At 41.3% G+C, this 23,777-nt stretch overlaps 1 protein-coding gene across 5 annotated transcripts in view; it reads right to left on the minus strand.

Moving 5' to 3' along the window:
- Positions 1 to 23,777, minus strand: part of LOC105207370 (probable JmjC domain-containing histone demethylation protein 2C) — a 301,096-nt gene that overhangs the window by 211,353 nt on the left and 65,966 nt on the right. For all 5 annotated transcript variants that reach the window (XM_039459078.1, XM_039459077.1, XM_026133722.2 and 2 more), the window contains exons 4-6: positions 22,387 to 22,581; positions 19,966 to 20,050; positions 19,070 to 19,158 (exon numbers count right to left, since the gene is read on the minus strand). In XM_039459078.1, the coding sequence (XP_039315012.1) occupies positions 19,070 to 19,158; positions 19,966 to 20,050; positions 22,387 to 22,581 (369 nt within the window). The remainder of the gene's footprint in view (positions 1 to 19,069; positions 19,159 to 19,965; positions 20,051 to 22,386; positions 22,582 to 23,777) is intronic.

The raw sequence follows: 23,777 nt of genomic DNA on the forward strand, positions 1-23,777 counted from the left end.
CGTCGCGGCGCGCGGAGCTCTTTTCGCTCTCTTCCTCTCTCGCATTCCTCTCTCGTCTCCACGCGTCGCAAAGTTCCGCCGGGAATAAATCCAGCCTGGTCCGCGCGGTGTGTGTATATGTATGTACGTGCACGCATTCATGCATAGTGCATGTGCGTTTCTCCTCTCGTTCGCAAAGTCGCGCCGGCAGACGGGTCTCTATGTGCGCGGCCGCGTATACGTGCACGCGCGCGGGGACACACGCGTAAACGCGGACGCGAGCGCATAAATCTACATACACGTACGTGGCGCGGCGCATACCTGACGGTATATAAGCGTGTCTCTGCACCATGTATAATATAACCGTGTTTCCGTGTACATGGGGCGCGTGTTTCTGTGTGTAAGCGCGGCGTGTGTACAACGCCGTCGGAGCGGCAGATATTCGCCGATCGATCGTACCGGGTTATCTGACTGCCAACGAGAATTCATTTTCCCTACCATCTCTCTCTCTCTCTCTCTCTCTCTCTCTCTCTCTCTCTCTCTCTCTCTCTCTCTCTCTCTCTCTCTCTCTCTCTCTCTCCCTTCCGGACTTCTCTCGTTCTCTACCCAGCTCACCCCTGCTGCTCATTCTCTCTTTCTCCCTTCCCATCCCTTGCGCGCGCGCTCGTTCTATCGCTATCCGTTCTCCCTTGCTCTCCCGTCTCTCGCGACTCCCTTTCCCCCCTCTTTTCCTCCCCCTCCCCCCGTATCTCCCTCCCCCGCGCATCATAATAGATCTTCACCCGCGTACTTCCCCTCTCTTCACTGTATATCCTTTGTTTCTTCGCTCTCTTTCTCTTTCTCTCTTCCTCTTTACCTCCTTCCGTTGTCCGTGACAATTCTCTCGTGTGCTCGTTAATCACATTACGCGTGTATACACCCACGCGCACTAAATAGAAAAGACGACGGTGGTGAGAGAGAAAAAAGGGCAGAAAAAGAAAAGAAAAAGAAAATAGTATTCGAGCAGGCGGGAGGGAAGCGGATAATGAATGAGGAAACTTGCTCTATTTGACTTTTTTCCGTGACAACTATTGCTGTCCGTTACTAGCCAAAACGGCTTCCTTGGAGACTCACGTAACGATAACTTGGCGGATAAACTATTCGCGGAATGTCCGCGCTGGTTCAGCGCGAAGATATTTTCGAAATAATTTCAACAATGCTCTCGTGCTGATAACGCGTTGTCAGCGTGTAATGCGGAAATATTTTGTCGATTATCATGAGAAGTTCGAGAGCTAAAATGACCGGACGTCCATCCAATAGAAAATAAAATGCGCATAAAAGTATATTCGCATGTAAGGCAATATCTCTTGAATACGTCTTGCAAATGAATTTTATTTAATGAGTTATAATTATTACACGCGGCAAGAACAGTTTTGCTGAAATACAGATTTGAAAATAATTATGTTGAATCATTAAAACATTTTTATTGGACGTTTAAGCTGCTTGCCAGAATGTCAAAACTTTTTGCAGTATCATCTTGGAACCTTTTACATAATTATTTTCATTAGTGCGGCATTAAATTATTTTCTAACCCGTATCCAGCTAAACTTTTAGATAATACAATACAATTCTTTCCGTGTAAATGTGTAATTGTTTTGGTCAAACAATATGTAGTCTTGATCAAGCAATTATTTTTATACAACTTGGAAAAATTATTTGATCGCTATTTAACTAAACGTTTGATTAATACGATTTTCTCGGTGTAGACTCGTATGTGCCTATACGCACGTAATACAAAACGCTTGCATAATGATAGAACGCGCCGGAATTACGAAATTACGACTTTACTTGGCAAATTTCATTTTTATCACTCGTTACTCCAATTATCGTCGTCGTGTTTATGTTATCCGTTTATCAGTGACGCCGAAGGAAAAGTTCCATTGTTTGCCGCCGCGCGCTGTCTACGAATGTACCTGTTATCGTCGACGGCGATGAAATCTAGGTAAATGCAGGCAAAATCCCGGAAGCCGCAAAATTACGTATAAAAAGGCTGTCGGTATCAGCCACAGCGGAACGGAAAGAACAGTGAATCATGATGGAAAGTGCTCGTCGTGTAACGGTGGATCGGAATATCGGCCGCCTCAATACTTTACGACGCAATCGACATACTCTCGTACGGTTTTTTTTTTATACCAGATACCTCGCAGTGCAATAATTTTAAAATTGCCTCGTTTAAAAGCCGCGGCCGCCATGAGCGCTTTTTATCCTACAGAGTGACTCTCGATAGTAAAACCTGATAGCGAAACTATCTCTCCGCTGATCGCTGAATTGTGAATAGCGCTCTATTGTATTCGTGGGAAGCTTTTTGCGAACGGAGAGTTCGTTTTCGGAAAGAAATTAAACACTTCCGAAGTAAACACTTGGTCTTTCCTCAAGAGACTTCGTAATGGAAGTGAGTTTTAAGATCCGATTGGCGGATTGGAGAACAACTTTCAATGGACAAAACATTTCAGTTCACACATAATTTGGACAAATAGTTTGAAGCGGAAGCGCGAGAGATTTGACGTGTCGCAATTTCAACTATGCTAACAATTAATGGCAGTAAGTTTTTCTCGGGGACGACTTAAACTTTATCGATTACGGCCAATCCGGCGGAGCGCCGCGCCGGCTGAGATGTTTTCACGTAATTAGTTTGGCGAACGTCCGATCACGATTCGCAAATACCGAAGTGCATTCGGGCAAATCGATATGCTGGCCGAGTAGCCCAACCGCGATATCCGTCCTTTCTTGGAATTGCTATCGCTTTGAATCATTGATTGAGCTTTATCATGCAGACAGCTCGGTCTAAGTTGCAAATAAATCAATGATTCCACTGTTCGCCTTCCGCTGCATTCTGTTAAATTTCATACTATGATAAACTTCCGCTCGATATGTTTGCCTGGAGATAAATACCGGACTTGAGCACGAAATAAACCTCTAAATATTAGAATAACTTTCTAATATTAACTCAAACAAAGCAATAAAAAATACAGCGGTAGTATCAAATTCATTATACTAATTGAAAAAAAAAGAAAAAACAATTTGTAAAAAGTTATAAAGGATAGAACCAAAGTTTTATCATAACAGATATTTCACATAGCCAAAACAAAAGGTTCTAATTTAGAACTGGCGCAACCATCATTCAACGACATTTCGCGGCTTGACGTTAACCAAGTCCCATAATCCGACACATCTCCTTTCACGGTTTACTCCTAGATCGTCAGTCAGTGGAATTAGTTGTTCCAGTTCTAAAATGTCCGGATAATATTTCACTGTCATCCGGAGACGCAGAAATCTCTCGACGGCACATCTCAAGAGGAATGATCGTCGGCGGTATGATCACGTCATCGTGGAGCACTTACGTCGTCTGAGGTCGAGGACGTGGGACCAGTCCGGGCCGGTCGGTCACTGCGAGTGTTTATCCATGATGAGGCGGGGAGCGGGGCAGACCCGTGACTTGACTTTCACTGACTTGACACAGCACACAATCATACGACGGGTTCTCCGCAGGGCGACGAGATCATTAACAATCGCGCACGAGACAGGCGCGGCACAAAATCAGGCTGTACGTGTGTATACGTGATCGTCCTTGCGTCAGGATCCCCTTTTAAGGGCTGGATCGACAACGGTGAATTCCTCTCGACTGGAAAAATCGTATCGATGTACGCGCGCGGTCCCGGCCAACGACAGACGCGAACAACTTCCGGAAAATTCGTGGCACCGATACGTTCGTATATTTATAATAACTAGAAGTAGATAAACGGAGCGTCGCGTCGAGCTGAATCGGTGGGATAAATTAATTTATCCCGGGCTGAGCGCGAGCGAGAATAAGTAGATGACTCCCGAGGGAGGAAAAGTTGGACTCCGAGATCGTGACCTCGTTCAGGAGAGACGAGTCTCATTAAATCCCGGTAAATTCAGTAAACACAAACTTCGACTATTCCTTCAATAAGAAACAACAAGAATCCTTTTCCAGGGTGTAAAGCGTAGTTATTCTACGAGTTTGCGAATTGATTGAAACAAATATAGTAGGGTGTCCAACATAACGACGAAGAGACGTACAGAAATACATCTTAACTTCGATGACGAAACTAATCGACAAATACAGTAAATCAAATCGAACAATAATTATCACTCAATATTATGCTGACATGTTGATAAAATATCAATCAATATCAAATATGTGAGCGAATATCTATCAGAAGGCAGCAAAATATTCACTTCAGATGACGCTACAGTTAAGAATATTTCCAAAACATGTTGCCAGCTTCCACTGACGTGCATTGAAACAGTGTATGACGTGATATTGATTGAGAGACCAGAAAAATTTGCACTTTCGAAATTTGGGAAGCAATCCCTAACTAGTCTCCAAGCACTAGAAACTAAATCCTTTCTCAGTAGGCGAGAGACAATGACCATCGACCTGTCGTCGCTGATCGCTCGGAATCCGCTGTGCAGAGTCCCCGCCCATGTACCCCGGGGAGAAACAGAATCGGAGTGCGAAATTCTCCCTTCTTCAGCTGTCACCGAGGTGCATCATGACGATGACGCATTATTGACCGGATATTGGATGCCACGAATCCGCCAGAATTCTCGCGGTCCGTCCGGTCAACCGGTATCGTCGCTCTCTCTCACAATCACCTCTCCCTCTCTCTCTCTCTCTCTCTCTCTCCTTCTCTTTCTCCCTCTCCCTTCTCTATGATATACTCTCTGATATTCTCGCAATTTTCGATATAGCTCTCGCAATCGCACTGTAAATCGCGCGCTAATCTCCGGGGATAGAAACGTGGAACAAAAAGCTAGCCCCGGTCGCGATGTATACCCTCGACGGCGACGCGCGCGGGCCGGTCAAAACCACAACAATAGGAAAACCATCTCATCGGTGGCGAAAAGGAAAGGGGAAGGGGTAGGTGCGCGAGCGAGCGAGCGTGCGCGCGCGCGCGCGAGCGCGCACGCACGCACGAGAAACGCGGGGTGAGGTAGGGAGAGTAAAGGGGTATCGTCGGGCAGGCACCTTCACCCTCGAGACGACGGACGATAGGTCGACCAGGCGGTAGAGACAAAAGCGCGTTGCTGACGATCAGACGCGAACTGCGATACGCCCGGGCCGCAGTGCTGCCGTCTACTGGCACGAGCTTTGCGGAATCGCTTGGTCCCCTGCTCGCCCCGACCCCCAACACGCCCGTCACCCTGTATGAGGTTCCCACTCCTTCGGCGGCCCCGACGCCAGCTTCCACCACCCAGCCGTCAGCTCGTCAACTGCATGCTCACCGCCGCCACCACCGCCACCGCCGCCGCCACCGCCGTCGGACTCTTCCCCGCTCTCCTATCCGCGCGAGTAGCGATGGAGGGTCGATCCTTCCGATCCCCTTTCCGTACCTCTCCCTTCGCATCCCTAGACTACCCCTATTTTCCTCTCCTCGCTCGCTCGCATCGTGCCCCGGTGCACGGTCGTCATCCCACGAGTGGAGCAGCCGCCTTCGAAACCGGGAGCGTCGCGCGAGTGACGATAATGTTGCAAACTCGGCGGGCCACGGCGATGCATACGCGATAAACTGTCGGCTATTCCCCTTCTGCTTCTCTTCGCTTTGCGCTTCTGCTCTAACTTCTTGCCAGATCTATCTTCCTCTCTCGTACGCGATCTTTTTTTTCACCGAGTCTACGTATATCTGTTTCTTCTTCGCGCACGTGACTTTCGATTTTATTCAATTCGTTATAATATAAAATTATATTAATTTGCACACCTCCAATTTGTCTTTGCACTCGCTTCTTACGTTTATCCTTCTCATCTAATTTCTCGTTTTGTATTTTCTCATCTCTCCTCTTATTAAACGTGTTATATATTTAGGTTACTTCTACTTCATATTATTTATAAAGATAGTTCACCATATAAAATATTTAACTCGGTGTTAGTATTTCACTTAGTAATGGTTCCGATTATGATAAACTTGCACGGCACTCAGCACAACCAATCGACGCATTCTGATAAGTTACGTTAACTTATCGGTGTATACATTACACCGCGTAGCTGTCAGGCACGATACAAACGAACGACGAATACGAATAAGCAAATCGAGCGCCATAAAAATCCGCTCGACCGGAGCTCGAAATGGTGAAATGGGTGCGCAAACGGAAAGAAAGGGAAGGGCGGCGGCGCGAAGGGAAGGCCCTTTCACGAACGAGAAGTTGCGTTCGAGCGATCGCGGAATCGTAATTAATTGAATTACGCGGTCGTGGCGTGGAATTCGTCGCACGTCGCTCTGGAGGACGTTGTCGCTGCTCCGAGAAGCTATTACGCGCTTGCACGAGCGCTCATTTTATTGAAATTTTCAATTATATAAATTGCAGAGGCGGGTAACGCTTCTTTAACAGGAAAAACGGTTTCCTCCCGAAGTGCCCCGAAGCGCACTTGGGCGATCGAACAGTGAACATTCGGTGCGAAAATTAGATGTGAAATAGCACGTGCCTGAAACATGTCGCGAACGCTTTCACGATTTCCATAGATTTTTTCTTCATGTTAATATGCGTTAATAATAATATAAATTGAACGTTAGAATCTCATTATGCCATTTATGCTGTAGATACACGTAAAAAAGGGTTTACTTAATATGAAATAAAAAATAAGATCAGATGTTTTTCATATAATAAAATGTGTGATTACATAACTTCAAATTTAATTTAAATACAATTTATATATTTCAAATATTAAAGAGGTTTATCTAATCCAATTTTAAAACTCGCTAAAACTAACAATATCGATAATAAAGTTATCGGATTATTTGATATGCTAACATTATCTCTTAGGTATCCACGTAAATTATTATGTCACTTTTGTGAATTTCATCATCAAAGTTTGAATTTATTACAATAACACCGAAGCTCTTAATAAAGTTACATTTCATACAGATGCTTAAACTACAGTTTAGCGTTATCTGAAGCTAATAGGATAGATATATTACATTGCTCCAAATCGACCTCGCATAGCACGGATTCGTGCCAAATTATGCTATCGTGCCAACAGGTGACATACAGATAGCAGTTTTGAATTACAGCTTTACATTCGTACACTGTCTAATAATCACGCAATAAATCACGATTTAACACGGCAAGAAATATTTTTTTCATCCCCTCGACGTGTAGACGTAGCAAGTGCACATGCGCACAACTCGATACACATTTAGCCAAAAATAGTATTTTAATATGCAGTTTATTATCACAATACTTCGTGATATTCATGGCTACGAACTATATTTAATTTCTGACAGACATTCGAAAACAAAAATGTAATAAGGATTCAGTTGTCACGAATATCACATTCAGTACGGACGGCTCGTTATTAATATTCGAATATAGCACATGCAAAAATAGGATTGTGAATTTATATGCGGCATGTTCTCTATTATAATTAGCATTAATAATCTTGGTAATTACGTCCCGACTTCCTGGAAAATGTTAAGTTCACTCAAATGAATTAAAAGCTTTCGTTAATTTAATTTTCCGTAATTTAGTTTACAATTTCTTTTCTCTTTTAAGAGCGCTATTACTTAATTCTAAATCTGTCCTAATTTTGAGAAATATTGAGAAAATATCTACATGAGATTCATTATAAGATTCATCGATAATAAAAAAAAAGATTCTGCGGCGACCCACGTATACGTGTATTATATTTAGGATTTTAATTTCAACGCTTCTCTCGAGTTTAATCGATAAATTTATTATTCATCTCTCTCCATTTAAACGAAAGAAAAATACAATCTATTAAGACAATGATAACAGAATAAAATCAAAATGATAATTAAGTTTCCTCGCGCAAGGCACAAACACAAATCCCTCTGTTCTCCGATGTAGGTCAGGATCGGTTCTCGCGATATAGCGCATCGTCCGCATTATATCGAGGTAAGAACTTACGCTTCGAGAGCTCCTTCGGTGCAGGACTCGACAAAGCGGAGCGAATATCGATTTCAAGCGGCGTGGCATTCGGCCATTCGAGCATACCGAGCGAAAAACTTGGCAATTTTACGGCGCGTTTCTTAATGCGATGCGCCGCCCGCCGCGTTCTCCGTTCCTCTGCACGGTGACTGCGGGCACGGCTCCGATTTATTCGACCGTGAGACGCGAACGACGAATCTCAGGACCGCCATCAAGAGTCGAACCGGCGTTACGTGCATTCAAAGTGACTGCCGGATTATCGGCTTCCGACCGCGGTCCTTTTACATTTCGCGTATAACGCGTATCGCACGAAAAGTTTTAACGTTCGAGCGATATACGATGCCGTATAAACCTCGTTTCGTGTTTCCTGCGGCTGCAATTTATTTAGACATTACTGCCCGGGTAATTTCGATCGAAATTTGGGAATATATATTTTTTTTTTTTTTTGTTGCGCTTGAATGACACAATAAAATTTTTCTGCCACTAAAAACTTGGCGCAAAATACACGGTATGCGGGCGTTCGTTAATTTTTTTTACTATGGTTTTTTTTTCGTCTCTCAATTTACTCGTGAAACTTTTAAATTTTGCAAAAGATTCAATTTAATTAAGCAATAATTGATTCCCTGCTTGATAAACAATCTAATCGACAAGAACTACATTGTACTTGTGCTATCTGATGTCGAATAATGAAAAGAAAGCTGTGCATTTATTTAAGGCAAATCGAGAGGCAGAGATCTTCGCCGAGTTAAGGGGGCACTTCCCTGCTAGCAGCAAGCAATCTGCACGACGTGCATTTACTAATTTCTGCACCGTGTGTACGTGAACAGAAGCCAGGATTCTAGGCGGAAACCCATTGTGAATCGGCGAACCATGAACGAAATGGCTACCTTTACGCTTAGTCGAGTACGGCTACGCGGAATTTATCGGTAATCAATATTGAACGAGAATGGAGAAGAAGAGGGTACAGAGAGAAAGAGAGAGAACCAAAAGAAAAAAAAATAAAAAGTGTGTGTGTGTAGAAAAGCTTTATGAGTCCGTGTTTCGTTGTTCCGCAATCTTCTTGTTTCCAGGCGAAAGCGCCAACAAATTCTTGAATATATGTGTGATGTATGTGTAAAATATGATAACATTTTGATATTCACTGTTACTCAGTTCGTAGACCGCAAACGCGTCGACATCGACAATCCATCACTATGCGTCATACAATTTACGAAAATGGAAATTTAGGAAACCGACCCTTTGAAAAGATATTATATGGCATGCTGTATTTGTTTAATTATTAAATTATCACACTAATGGAGATGTCAATAAAAGTCTCTGATATCTATAAGACAATATTGATGACAGGTTATGTGCATAGTATATTTAATCCTCCGCAGGCTATCCCCGTTTTACTCGGATTAGCCAAACTATTTGGGCCACTGGTAAACGATTGTGTTTTTCCAAGCGTTTTTTGCACTGAAAAATCTGAAAAAAATCTGGTAAACTCTTTTAATATTTAGGAATACGATTGTACCATTATATGATTCAAAGTCTTTTTTTACCTTTTTTTTATATACATGTTCGTATTTGAAGTAGAACTGGCAAAGTAGAAAAACTCGTCTGGATCGATACGACCAAGATTAGCTGCAGAGAGTTAAAAACACTATGCACATAAATAACATATAAATAAAATTATATTTATTATATTAATATGAATTGCATTTGGAATGAGATATCTTAGAGTATCAAATGCTATTTAATTCCGTGTTAATATAAAAAAAAACAGGTCATAAAATGTAATCATTAGATTCGTTTGGTTGAATAATAATGTTTAATTTAAATATCATTCAAAACACTCTAAAATATCTCATTCCAAATGCAATTAAATAAATATAATAAATATAATTCAATTTATATATTCAATGTTAATTGCAGTACTCCAAAGTAACATAGAAAAGCAGAATAATAACAGAATGATGGAATTTATTTTAGTTATTTCTATATTATCCCTATACATATTTAAATTTTACAGACATTACATGGCTTCATCATAGTATTCCATTATGTATTATGCTCGCTAAATAGATGCAACAAACGCGCCATTGTTATATTTAATTTTCCACCGCGAGAATACAATCGTCTCTCCTTTCCTCTCGTTGCACATTTATAAAAAAAATCTCTCCCATGGACCACTGGTCGCTTTTTTGTTGCGTTTCGCACATAAAAGCGTTCAACCTATTATATTTCTCTAGCGATTTTCCACTGAAATCGGCATAACCGTCAGGCTGCCTAACCATCGACATTTCGTTCTCGACGACTGACCTCTCTCTTCAAACGCCACGACTCCCAACTACCGACGTCGATCAAGGTGGGAAGCCGGCACAAAGTCGCAACACAACACGCAGAGCCGGGTAGCCGCGCGCGGCGTGGCTTTATTTATGCGGCTTACGAAGTATCGATCTGCAGAGCGGAGGGAACGCGCGCGGCGCGCCACCCGTTCGCGGCAATAGTTCGGCCAGCCGGGAACTTTGTTGTTCGGCAACTGAAAGTTTCGCGGGGAAACTCCCGCACAAACAGGTGGAACGGGCGACGAAGGCCTTCTGGCGCCAGCCGATGCGCAACATCCTACGTGTGTATAACTGTGAGTGTACGAGTAGATGCGCGCGCGCGCGCGCGTGTGTGTGTGTGTGTGTGCGCGCAGCCAGCTTCCACAGAAGCTTCCTCGGAATGGGGATAAACGCGCGTATATAACACACGCTCATACATGTACAATACACGTGCCCACATATACATAGGACACAATGAAAGCAAATAGACGCCAATACAAAATGTGGGTATGTGTGTGTGCGTGCGTGTGTGTGTGTGTGTGCCACACTCCCGTTCGCGTGTCAACAATATCGCGGGTGGAGTGGCACAAACAACCTCCTCCTCCCAGTAGGATTCAAGGAGACGCCACCAGGGTCAACCCCTTCCACGTGGAGAGAAATAAACGATTCTGTCGCGTTTTCCGCGGGGAAATTCGATCGGTGAAAATTTCCCGTCACGGAAATGAGTCAATCGCAAAGACCGATCAAATGTCTAAAGTGTAATTAAACGGCTCTTTGCGTGAAAGAAACTCTGAACGTGTTTAAATCAAAATACTGAGAAACTAAGCTCTAAAGTTTCGTCTAAGAATGCGTTTGAAGTCGCGGCCAATGATTCGCAACGTGAAAAAAGTAAACTGTTTAGTCTACTTAACGCGATAATTTCTTGACCGAACTTTAATTCGAATAGTTAAATTTGCGGGAAGGCAGGAGCCTAAACATTCGTCACGTTTCATGTCGGTCACGAATAAGAAACTAAATCGATAAAAATAGCAGTTATTTTGCGACGTCTCGATTTCAACATAGCAATCTTAACGGGATCCTCCACTTTCGAGTTCTCCGCGCAATTAAACTTCCACGAAAGTTTTTATCATAGTTGGATTACCTTATATATTACGAACGCTTAGCGGAAGTTACGTGGCACGTTTGTAGGACGGCGCGAAACCCACTTTTCGCGTGTCGATTATTAACGCTATAATTAACGCTCACGTGTGCGACAGCTCCCGTCCGTCTCTGATCGTCGATAATGCGCGTATCAGCACGAGCAGACGCATCCCGATCGATGATATCTGACGAATTCATCTACCCGTCGGGTTTTAACGCTTTATGCCAGACGGGGTTAACGCTCGACGCTTAGCAATTTAACCCCAAACTTACTGTTATATCCCACAAGGTATACTCGACTTATAAAATTGTGTTTACACGTTTCTCTCTCTCTGTTTATCGTTTTATTATTATTATATCGAGTTTAATAAAAAAGATGCAAGAAAAACATTACGCTCATTTGCTTCAATTTTAGATCTTTAAGAAAGATACGACTCATTTTTTTTTAATTACGTGATTATATCTTATCGTTCCACTTTTTAAATTAACATCAAGGAAAAATACCTTATTTGATGATACCTTACATGAATATACCTTATTAATTTTGGAGACACGTCAAGGAATTAATGAGAGGCGATGCTGGATGTGTTTACAGAATTAAAGAGAGCGTAGCGACTCGAGAGATTCCTCACGAGACCGAGTGTCAATCCGTCATCTATATCCTCGTTAAGACGTAAACAGAATGACGAGCGGAAGAAGAGCGTCGGAGCAGACTGCCTGGAATTTACTTGGAGCGGCAAAGGGGAGTAAGGAAACGAGAACGACGAATAGGTAAGGCAGTTCGAAAGACCGTGGCCGACTCCCACACTCTATTCTATGTTGATGGGGAGAAAAAGAGGTGGCAAGGAGCAGACCGCGACACGAAGCGGCTAGATACATACTTTGTGGAATTTCCGTAGGTTTGGCACGGAATTAACCAATTTGCAGGGTGATGTTTTGTGTTAGCCCGGCCGGGTAGGTAGGTAGGTAGGGTAGACAGGTAGGGGTGTGTTTCGCGCCAACCATCCGGCGTTGCTCACCCCCAGCCCCCTGCCCTTCGCGTCGCCACCACCCCAACGGCGCCGGTGGATGGTCCCCACCCGCGTGACCTGCCCGAGAATCAATACAGCTACCGACCGCCGCCCCAACCCCCATCCAGCCAGCCAGCCACCCCCTGCCCCACCTACTTTCCACGTTACGCACCCCCTTATACCATTCTCGAGTGCCGATTCCCATTCTGGGTTCGCAGCACTGAGCCACGCCGTTCCCCTTTCTCCCACGTTCACCCTATCCATCCCCCAAATTCACCGTTGTGTGTTTCTCTTTCCATCACTCTCCCCCACAAACCACTGGCTCGCCATCGCACTCTGCCTCCTCGTGCTATTACCCTTCCTGTTTCTCCTTTCTAGTCTCTTCGTCCTTCTCCTCGCTCGTTTGTGTCCTTCGTTCGTTATCCCTCCCTGGCTCCTCCCCTCCCTCTGTCCCCACTCAACATGCCGCAAGGTTTAGTCGTTTCCCTTGGGCTGGCGTGCAGACTCGGCCAACCACCCCTATTGGCCAAACGATCCTCTAAAGCGGCCGGGGCCGGGAAGGCATAAAAAGAAGATGAGACGGCGGGAACGAGAACGACAAATAGATACAGAAAAAGAGAAAAGGCGAGAGAGAAAGCTTATGAGTCGCGATCGTACCAGGTGAACTTGAGGGAGTTCGAGGGAGAGATTGGCGACCAGCCAACTGCTTTGAACCAGAGCGGGGTGCTTGCCCGACATTTACTAGCCCAACTAAATCGAATCTCCCTGTAAGTAGTATCAGGACAGTGGCGCAGTTGCAACGATCGTTGCAGCTCGACTTTAATTTGGAATTCAAAGTATGCCAAGATCATAATTTTCGCGTAATGTTATTAACTTAATTTATTTTTTTATCATCAAAGTAATTTCGAGATAAGCAGAAGTAATCATCCGTCGCAAGTTTAGTAGAGCAGTATTGTTGAGTAATTGCAAAAACTGCTCGTGCAGCACAGTTATATTAAAAAAATATATATTTTTTTTTTTATGACAATCCACATTAAGCATATTTTTATTGTTATTATTGGAAATAATTTTTAATAACAGAAAGGGTATTTACTTGTTTACAATAACTATGAATAGAAAGACAGGAAAAGGGATGTTCCGTCGGAACATCTCTGAAAATAGTTGTCGTGAAGGTTGGATATGGTTAGGGCGGGATTTCTGGAGAGCGCGTAACTTTCGCCCGCGCTCGTGGAACTTGTTTCGAGAATTTAATCGCTTTTACGAGAGAGTCCAAGAGCACCATGGCGACGAGTATCGTTTATACGAAAGTTGTAGGCGCCACGAGAACACTGTTGCGCACTCTGCGGTACAGGAACGGCTCGGTAATTGAACACCTCGATCTATTCATCCTCCGCGGAAGATGTCTACGAGTTTAATGAGAAATGAGGGAAATAACGGTCGAAGAGAAATTTACAGGAAGATCCTCTTCCCTTGGCGATGTTGACGCGATTTTATCCCGCCGCGGTGGTAATCGAGGTCACGACTCGAGTTCCAAGTACAACTGGAGCCGGCCAAGAAAGGAACAAAAGTGATGCAGAAGAATGAACGAATAGTTGTTATCATTCGAGAAAATAGGGAGTTTGTAACTTTGCATAAAGCAAACAAATTCAAATTCTTATTCTTATTCAACCGCGATTTTAAATCAATTACAAAAAGAATTAATTTTGAATGTTAAATAATTGAGACGTATAATCTAGGTTATTATTTCTTTTATAAAACTTTAGTTGAGTGTTCTCGAATTGAGTCACTAAAAATAAAACGTTTCGAGAGCGCGTAAATTTATAATGCAAAATATTCAAACGCGATCTTTTATCTCCATCACACCGCTACTAAATCGATCGTCGTGAATTTTTTCGCTCAACGGAGTTTAAAAGCATGTATAAATAAATACTGAGTCTTCGATCAAGAAGTCAAAGAAAGCAAAGTCACGATGAGTGATATCTTAAAGTCGAGTGTTTCTTCGTCGGCGCGACCTCGTCTCGTAAGCTCTCCTAATGATCGGTCTTCGCGGAACTCTCACGTGCGAGTTCCATTACGAACCTGTAGTCGCAAGGTTTAATCCCTTTCCGCGAGTTTTCGAACTCGTATAAGCCAGTCACGAACTTTCCGACGACGTCGCGTCGCTCGCGGACCGAGGAGTACTCGGCATGACTCACGAATCCTACCACGGGCGAGACGAAAGTTTGTATGCAGCTTACGATGTTCCTGTACGCATCGCGAAAATAGACGAGCGCTGCGGGCGTTTCCTCGATTTTAATTCACTAGTTAGTATACAAGCTCTCGACGCTCATAGAGATTATCTTCTTCTCTCGGCAATATTATACAAAAAAATACTGTTTAATTAATCAACGTAAAACCGTACAGATTTTATAAATTTGTATAGATTTATAAATTTATAGAAATATTAATTTTTAAATATGTATGAAAGAGATCGCGATCATAAATTATGATGCCGAAGATGATCACTTAGCGTTTAATGATTTATTATTCAAGCTCAATACCATCAATCTTTGATAATTGACTGCGACGCCGGGTAAACACGAGCTGTTATTAAAATCTCATTTTCGAGAACGGTTAAGATTGCGAAAACCTCAATCTTAACGCCGCGAACCATATGCGAATTTTATGCGTGAGCGAGAAAGAAAGCGCTTACCCTTAATGTTCAGATAATGCGCGACCTTTAACGCTTTATTGCCGGCTGGGAACCTGTAAAAGTGTGATTTAATGCAGCAAATCGGTCTCGCAAGAGGCGCGAGAGATCTAATCGCGGGAGTTGCGACGGTAATTTTCCTGCGCCAACGAGCAGAATAATTCGCGCGAAACTCGGCGGACGCACCGCGGAGCCCTTGGACCAGAGCGACGGACGGCTGGGAAATGGTGGAAAATTAGAAACGATAATCAGGGAGCTGTGTCACCTAACTAACTACCCGAGGCTTGGTGGCCGCCTTAAAAGGACTAGCCACCTCGCTTTGACAACCCCGAACTTTTGATCGTTTAACGTGCAATTCTCTTTCCAAGTTTCAGCGCCCGATCCTCGGGCTCGCGCGCGCGAGTTTGCGGAGCCGCCTTTCGAGGGAACGAGTTATTCCTACTTTCAGATTTCTTCGTGCCTCGGGGAAACTTCAGGGAAACTTTCCGAATTCGCTCCCTTCGATCTTACAATGCTCTTTAATGCGAGAGGGACTTTTCGTACTCCCCTTCTTCTCCCCTTCACCCCTGGCCTGGCGTCTTGTCTCCGGAGGCATTCATAAATCATTTTCTTTCGTCGCGAAATCCATCTCCGCCCCGCGATTATCCCTCCTTGCAACGAAAGCAAGGTGGAAATCAGCCAAGGAATTACTTTCTTTCGTGACCTTTGTAGGGTGGTGGAATGCACCAAGCCACGTCGATGAATCACACTTCACTAAGCCCCGCGACGAATGAGCATATCCGACACGAAATCAAATCCAACGAATCCGCCTTTAAGGAGCGGAAGGTACAAGGTGTTCCGAGGATTATCGAACATTTTTTTGTGACGCGCAAATTTGATTTCACGTTTTATCATTAGTCTTCCTCTTTAATGCGAACCAAACGAAATTATATCCACTGTCTTCTTGTTATCATCACTAGACAAATTTATATTAAATTTCTGTGAAAATAGAATTAGAATTTTATTACGTTATATTAGGTATCGTTCTTTTTTGACACGTATAACAAACACATTATACCGCACTTCTATGTGCTAAATTCGTCGTACATGCTAAGACATTGAATTATAAATTAATAAAATGGAAACGAGCTGGAGGATGCCGTAGTTCATCCTCCAGCTCGTGTGATGATTACCGCGACATATCATAGCGAAACTCGATTTGATGGACGTCTGTGTGTATTTAGGTAAGAGTATCTTTCTTGAAATGTCCCGCGCGGAGAGTGAATCGATACAAATGTGACATTCAAGTGGCGTCGATTATTTTTGCATGAGATCATAATGATGTATTTCAGACTGTACGAGCACCCCACGTCGGAATCGGAAAAAGACGACGCCTGCGGCGCTGCTTAATTATATTTCCGAGACAGTTAATAACGATTTCATGTCAACGCAGCACGCGGTTCTGGGCAGAATATGCAATTACGATCGCCGTTATTCTCGTCGCGTCCCTGTCGTCGTACGTAGCAGAGGTAGCAAATCCAACCGTCGAGGCGATAAATCGCGAGATTTATGTCGACAAATTTGACAACATAAACCGTGGAATAGCACTCACTGATCCCGGAGAACAATGCCGAATCGGCGTCTGATTTGCATTTATGAAAAGGGCAAAATACTCGCTGTCCGTATTAATTAACTCTCTGTAGCAAGAGAGCCGTTATTTGTGGAGAATAATAAATAGCGCCGTTCGATATAGTACGCGAAATTTCATCGGCGGAGGAGTAAAGCTGGTTAAAATTTTAACCGGCAAAATGGAAATAGAGATTCAAAAATGAATCTAATTTCAATTGCGGATACATACGAGTATATACGCGACATTCTGTATCACTGCGACCTGATATCCGGTTCTATCGCCGTCTAATTCGACCGTCGCCGTTATCTAGAATCCGGAGGTGCACGTCTCTCCCGCGTCGAGAAATTCATGGCGTGAGCACGCAAGCACGACAACTATGCCCTCGATTGCCGCCTCGACAGAAAATCGAGCGAAGGGAGAGACAGAAGAGACAAAGGAAGAGAAGGAAGGAGACAAAGGGAGAGACAGAGAGAAAGAGGGAGAGGGAGACAGAGAAATAGGAAGGTGGGGCATTCGCGTACACGACGAACGGAAGTCGGCCGCTAAGGTAGCAACGGACTCTATTCCGGGCTTCCCGATTCCTGAAAGCCCGAGGGTGCTGCAAGCTCGACTCTATTGATTTCCCGCGTTAAAGGGAAACGCTCGGTACGTGTAGGCATCGCTTTGCACACTGAAAATCCAATCGCGAGACCCGGCAACAGTTACGTCGATGTTTCCATTGTATTTTTTTTCTTTTTTTTACATATATTTGTCTGTATTTTATATGAGTTATTAAAAAGGCTGGTTTATGTATTTTTAATATTAAATTAATTAATTACTAATGTGTGTACGTACAATTAATTATTGATCTGTAAAATTTGTTCTCCCTTCTACAAGATTTATTCTCAGAATAAAAAGATTTCTAAGAAGGTTCTAAATATCATAAAACTTTAATGTTTTTTGAATGAATTTTCATGCGATAAATTTTGATAAACGGAAATCCCCTCTTTCTTGAGTCTTAAAATGTTTCGAAACGTTTTTGTTTCCTTCCACATTTACGAACCAATTACACAGCTGTTATACAGCCAATTCTGGAATGTACGAGAGACGAGAATTTTCAGTTATATTTTTTAATAAATGTATCAGGGCAATTGTTATCTTGACGCGCGATATATAACATCGATGTAATGTCACTGGGTTTCGTTTAAGATATCTGCGCAATCGATAATCGATGTCCTATTTTCCATACCGCTGCTTATCTATAAGCTCTCTATAGGCTAACACAATAACCGCTGATAACAGCTCTAAGACAATGATACTACCGATACTCTCGCGACTGTACATCCCAACAATTAACCAATAAATTATTAAAGGTACGAAAATTTAACGTTAAAAACGTTAAACGCATCGCGTTCCTAAATCGCGGCAAATCTTCTCTCGCGCCAATTGAATCTCCGTGTATGTACACAACAAATCTGGGGACCGACGGGGAGTAAGCGATCAGAGGATGCTCGTCTCGAGCGTTCACACGACCAACGTGCATCGCGAGCGCGTACGATGAGATATACGCGTTGCGAAAGCACACCGAGGCGCGATTACCGGCGGTATCCTTTCGGAACGGCGCATCGACTCGATTCCAATTACGGTTTTACCATGTGACGGCCGTCAAGCGCTATCGTCACGCGCGAGGGAAGATGTTTGCCTGCGCGCGAGATTATCGCGCCTTAATTCGTGACTCTTGGTCGCGCGCGAATCATTTCACCGATAAATGCCTTTGCAAAACATCGTCTACTGGTTACCGCGGCATTGCAGAAATTTAGATTAGCGCCAACTCAGCAGCGCCGCGATAAATACCGGACGTCGTAAAGTGCATGCGCTGCAACGTAAAAACATCACTTTTATCCTTTTTCGAAGCGTTTAGATGCGCCAACAAAGAGAGCACGTTTTAAAGAGTGAGAAATCAAAGAGGAAAGTTTGAGAGGTTTCGAGAAAACGTGCTGTTTTACGTATCCAAGTGAAAAAGAGCGTGTGGCACTTTTAACGATTATACGAGTAATTTTTCTTCTTTTTTTTTAACGTACAAAAAAGATCGTATTTATATATGATCGAATTTATAGTAAAATAATTATTTCTAAAGTAAATTTGGGTATTTACAAAATATTACGCATTCATCCATAGCGCGGAAACAGGTGCGGCCGTAAAACAATTTTATATAATGTGAAAAATACGTTGCCCGAGAAACATGGGCTAAAGCAACTTCGTTATAATGACTTAAACACATTATGTATATGAGAGATATTATATGCAGAATATAAAGGCGTGTCGATACACCTACTATTTTACGATAGTTGATGATCGTAAACTATGCAGAACGTTTAATAATAGAACGAAATTGGATTTCACTCACCACAACGAGCGCGTGCGTCAGAGCAGTCGATGACCTCGACCTCCTTGGTGTCATGCCGACGACCTCGCCCCTCATGATGCTCTCGACGACTGCATAAGAGAGGAAAAAAAAAGAAAAAAACACTTTCAGTATGCTTCACCATTATTCCACTTATTCGACAATATCAATTACAAACTATTAATTTTTTTATAATTGTACCTTAATGCTTTTATGCATAGAATAATGGGATGAATGAATTTGGTGTAAAGAGAATACATTGTTGCTTTTTAGAAAACTTATGAAAATTTGCAATATGCAATTACATATTGATAGATTCATGAATATGAATAAATTCATCTCGTTATTCTGTGCATAAAGGTATTAAAATACGATTATCAAAAAATTAATAGTTTACGAAATATTTAATATTTTACGCCGAAATGTGAGATAAAATATAATGTGAAATATCTCGTAAACTATTTATTTTTCGATAATTTTACCTTAATACTTTTATATGCAAAATAATTAGAAAACTTTTATTATATAAAAAAAATCGTATAGTTCCATTAAAAAAAAATTGCAATAACTTTTTATAACGTTGAAAAACCAATTTAAACAAAAAAAAAAAATTGATTTTACCGTTACTCGTCTCCCTTTACATCAAATAACTTTTGTTTGGAACATTTTTTATTTCAAATGCCTCAAATTCGAGATATTCATAATATTTAATCAATTATTTAATACTAATCTAGTTTTTTAAATAGTGCTAACGGTATTTTGTAATAATTATATTATTTAAATATAATATTATTGTTTTCATACAAAATTGAGTTCAATCAGAAATTTTTTCTGACATAAATTTAATTATTATGCAAATAATTGAACATATATCTTTTTATCTCGCTAATGTTTCTCACCTCCGTCGCCAATCAGCCGCATTTGTACTAATGTGGGATCCTCGTTGTGATCTTCGAGGACTGTGTCGTCGGTGACAGTCAAATCCTGAAAGAATAATTAGATAATACAAGTTATTAGAAAGAAACATTGTTAAAATTTTTATATTGTCTCAAGCAAATTCAAAGCGCATTTTAATATTAATTTTGCCATTAATGATAACACATCTCAGAAAAGAACAGTATTCTATTATTTATACACTCTTCTCTCTCTCTCTCTCTCTCTCTCTCTCTCTCTCTCATTCCGTTCGTATTCTTCGTTAATAATGAATTATCATAAATATTTACTGGCAGCGATACGAGTCGAGACATTAAATTACTTTCCAGGTTCGTTGATCTCGAATCTTGCGGACGATTACACTCGCGGTTTCTAAAAATTTATTGCATAATGGGTGTTAATCGATTTCGATTCTTCCGAGAAATTTCGTGACTCGTCCGACCGGCTGCGGAGTGTTTATCTGCCAATTCGCGGGTCAGAGATCGGCCGATCGATGGTCTGGCATCTCGTTAAGACCCGTCACGATCAACGCTTCTCTTTGTCAATATGCTTAACTGATCAGCAGCGAGACAGAATCGTCTGCCGGTTACGAGGCTTGCGCGAGACTATGTAGTTCGCGATGCAATATGTATAGATTTTTGTTGATGCGATTTCCGTTATCAGTTTTTATTGCCTTGCTTATTGACAATATCGACGCTTCAACTATTGTTAAAGGGAATTTTCGTAAGTTCGTAAAATTCAGACAAAATTCAGACTTTACCGTGTAAAAAATTCGATCGAGACTTTAACATTGGCAAAATACAACTATTACATGATTAATAATTAAAAGAAAAATATGCAAAGAAGTCTTAGTTGAAAAAATTCCTTCTTTCTTTTTTCTATTTGTTTAAAATGAAAGCACCAAAGAAAAAGTATCAATAAGTGTAAAAAGTCGATATACGTAAGGATAAACTGGCAATTTTACATTTAAATTAATTTATTTTACATAAAATAAGATAATGTTCACCTTTCGTATATATTCTGAGAGTCTTCATCATCGTCTCACGATTCATTAAAGCCTTTGACAATGTCAGAACGAGGAATATTCGAATAAACTTCAACAGGCAATCAATTCGATTCTGCCGGTACTTTTCAGAAATATCCGAGACAGGCGTATATACGAAGAGAATAAAGAGGCAAGAAAGAAAAAGCGTGCGAGCGACAAAAGCTTCCTCAGACAACCCAACCGATATTTTATGTTCCTTCGCCCTTCGATCTCCGCGCCTTTTCCGGAACGTTTTCTCGTCGCGGACTATTTCAGGGATTTAGTTTTCCAATAGGAATGCTGCGCCAGTGTCAGGATAAATTATCGGAAGCTTTCTCGCCGAGAGACAAGACGAGGAGGATTACTTGCGCGACGACGCAAGTCTGTCGTTCGTTTCTCTACCTTAGGATGTTTAACGATAAAAACGCTAAGAATATCGGCCAGAGAAAGGAAAGAAAAGGAGGTAGAAAATTAGCTCGTTTGAGCTACTTCAAGATACGTTACCTTTCTGTAGTGTTACGATAAATCAACATAAATTTATAACTTTATTACGTAATGTATTTTAACAAATATGATGAAAAAGAATCGTAGGAAATTGTATGTCAAAATTACCTAAAAAATATTTAATAAAATAAGAAACAAAAATAAAGATTGGATATGTCTACAATAGTGAAAAAGAGGTTAATAAAATATAAATAATTACTTTAAAGGTTTAAGAAAATTTAAAATATCATAATCTAAATTATACATTTATATACATATTAATGTATACGTAATATGTCTGCATATATATAATCCCTTGTAATTTTCCATTTTGCAGATATGAGAAATTTAAAAGTTGACTAAAATAGTCTTGAACATAAATTTAAAACTTCATAATTTTAACAAAGTCTGAGTGCTTAATAATTAACAAAAGTGTCATCTTGCAGAACTGTCATTAAAATTAAAATCCTTTTCTTAAATCTTGGCTCATTATTAATCTGGAGCCAGTAAATTTCAGATTAATAATAAGATCCCGTACACTCTAACTATAGAACAGTTTCAAATAAAATTTAACTTCCGCTCTTCTAGTTCCCTTCGATATATCGATTTATCAAAGAGGAGCCAAATTTATGTTAAAATGGAGATATTAAAATAGAGAAACGGCGATATGTAATTTCTAATTTATTTAAATGATATTTCTGACACCGTAACTCGCCCTCCTTAAAAAATATTAATTCATATGTGACTCATATAAAGTATTAAATCTTAATAAAGTCAGACGGTCAGACGATCACAGAGTAGTTGTCCAAAAATTATTGCAGAACAGTTCTAATCTATTGACAATGCATCCTTGTAATATTTATCATCTGGCTGGACTCACCTTGGTGGACTCGTTGTAACCGACGATCACGGCTGTGTACCATTGTGTGGTGCCCTCCGCTCGATAAACTTCGACCCTGAAGCCGACCAGGACACTGGGCGTAGTCAGCAGGATCCTCTGACCGTCCTGCATTTCGGCCCATCTCCTAACGGCGTTTCCCCAGGGCATCGCGCCCTTAGTCAGCTCCCAGTCCTGCTGCAAAGACGAGCAAAAAAGACCGAGGTTGAAGCTCCGTCCGTGGAACTTGATTAAGAAGAGCGAACTGTTCTCCTCCGCTCGAGAAGCTGTCCGCGATTTTGGAAGGAAAAATAACGAAGGAGAAAAAACCCGTGCAATTTGATAAGAGATAACAAAGGGGATAAAAACTTCACGGAAAGCTGAGCACACGAGATTTTGTTCCCTCGTTTAAAAAACAGTCTCCGATTCATGCTATGCTTTATTACTTAGCATTTTAAAATATAATTGGTCTAATATGAATAAAATTTTAATTATTTCATTTTGCAAAAATACAAAGAAAAATAATCGAATTTATCTTTGGCCATTGCATAGTTGTCTGTTTAAATATAGAAGCTGATGCGCATTCTATCTTATAATACATGACTCTGTTTTTATCTCACGCATTAATATAATCAGCGTGACAAAAGTAATGAGCACGGTCACGAAACGATAACAATGCGCTGAAACTTAAAATATCAAATTTAGTTAAGGGAAAACACAGAAGTGTCATATTACCAATATGATACGCGTCCAATAACCGATATATCAGAACGTTTCATTCGCGCTCGTAAAAGCGGCGTGTCTGTCGAGAAATTAGATCCAATGAAACAGAAATTAGCATCGGAATATTTAATAAACCTTTTGTTATCGAATCTCTAGTTGGATGTCTCGATAATTTTTAGTGCATTAGAGCGCCAATCAAAATGTGGCATTGAAAAACGTTAATTACATCACCGTCTGACTTTTCGAGCTGTAAATAGTCGGAGAATTGTAACTAATTAATACATAATTTGTTTTGTCGCTTGTATTACATATTAACTAACTAACTCTCGTATAACGTGTAAATGGGTAACTAAGTTTTCAAGTGACACCAGTTTCGAGTCAACCGTACTAAATAGATAAAAAGACTTCAACTTTAAGATTAAACCAATTTTCTCAATTATGTAGCTCTGCGCATAATTTTAAAATTCGAGTTTTTTCATCAATTCTGTACGGTTGATTTGAATTGTAATTTTCAAGCAGAAGAAAATCGCCGAGGAGAGAACTCGACGGGAGTTCAAAAGTAGGGTATTTGATGGATTTTAAAAATTCTTTAAAAATGATTCCTAGTATTTCTCGCAAAGTTACGTAAATTTGTATTTCATCGTTTCCATCTCGAAAATAACTTCTCTTCG

This window comes from Solenopsis invicta, chromosome 16, assembly GCF_016802725.1.
Source record: "Solenopsis invicta isolate M01_SB chromosome 16, UNIL_Sinv_3.0, whole genome shotgun sequence".
NCBI classification, from domain to species: Eukaryota; Metazoa; Arthropoda; class Insecta; order Hymenoptera; family Formicidae; genus Solenopsis; species Solenopsis invicta.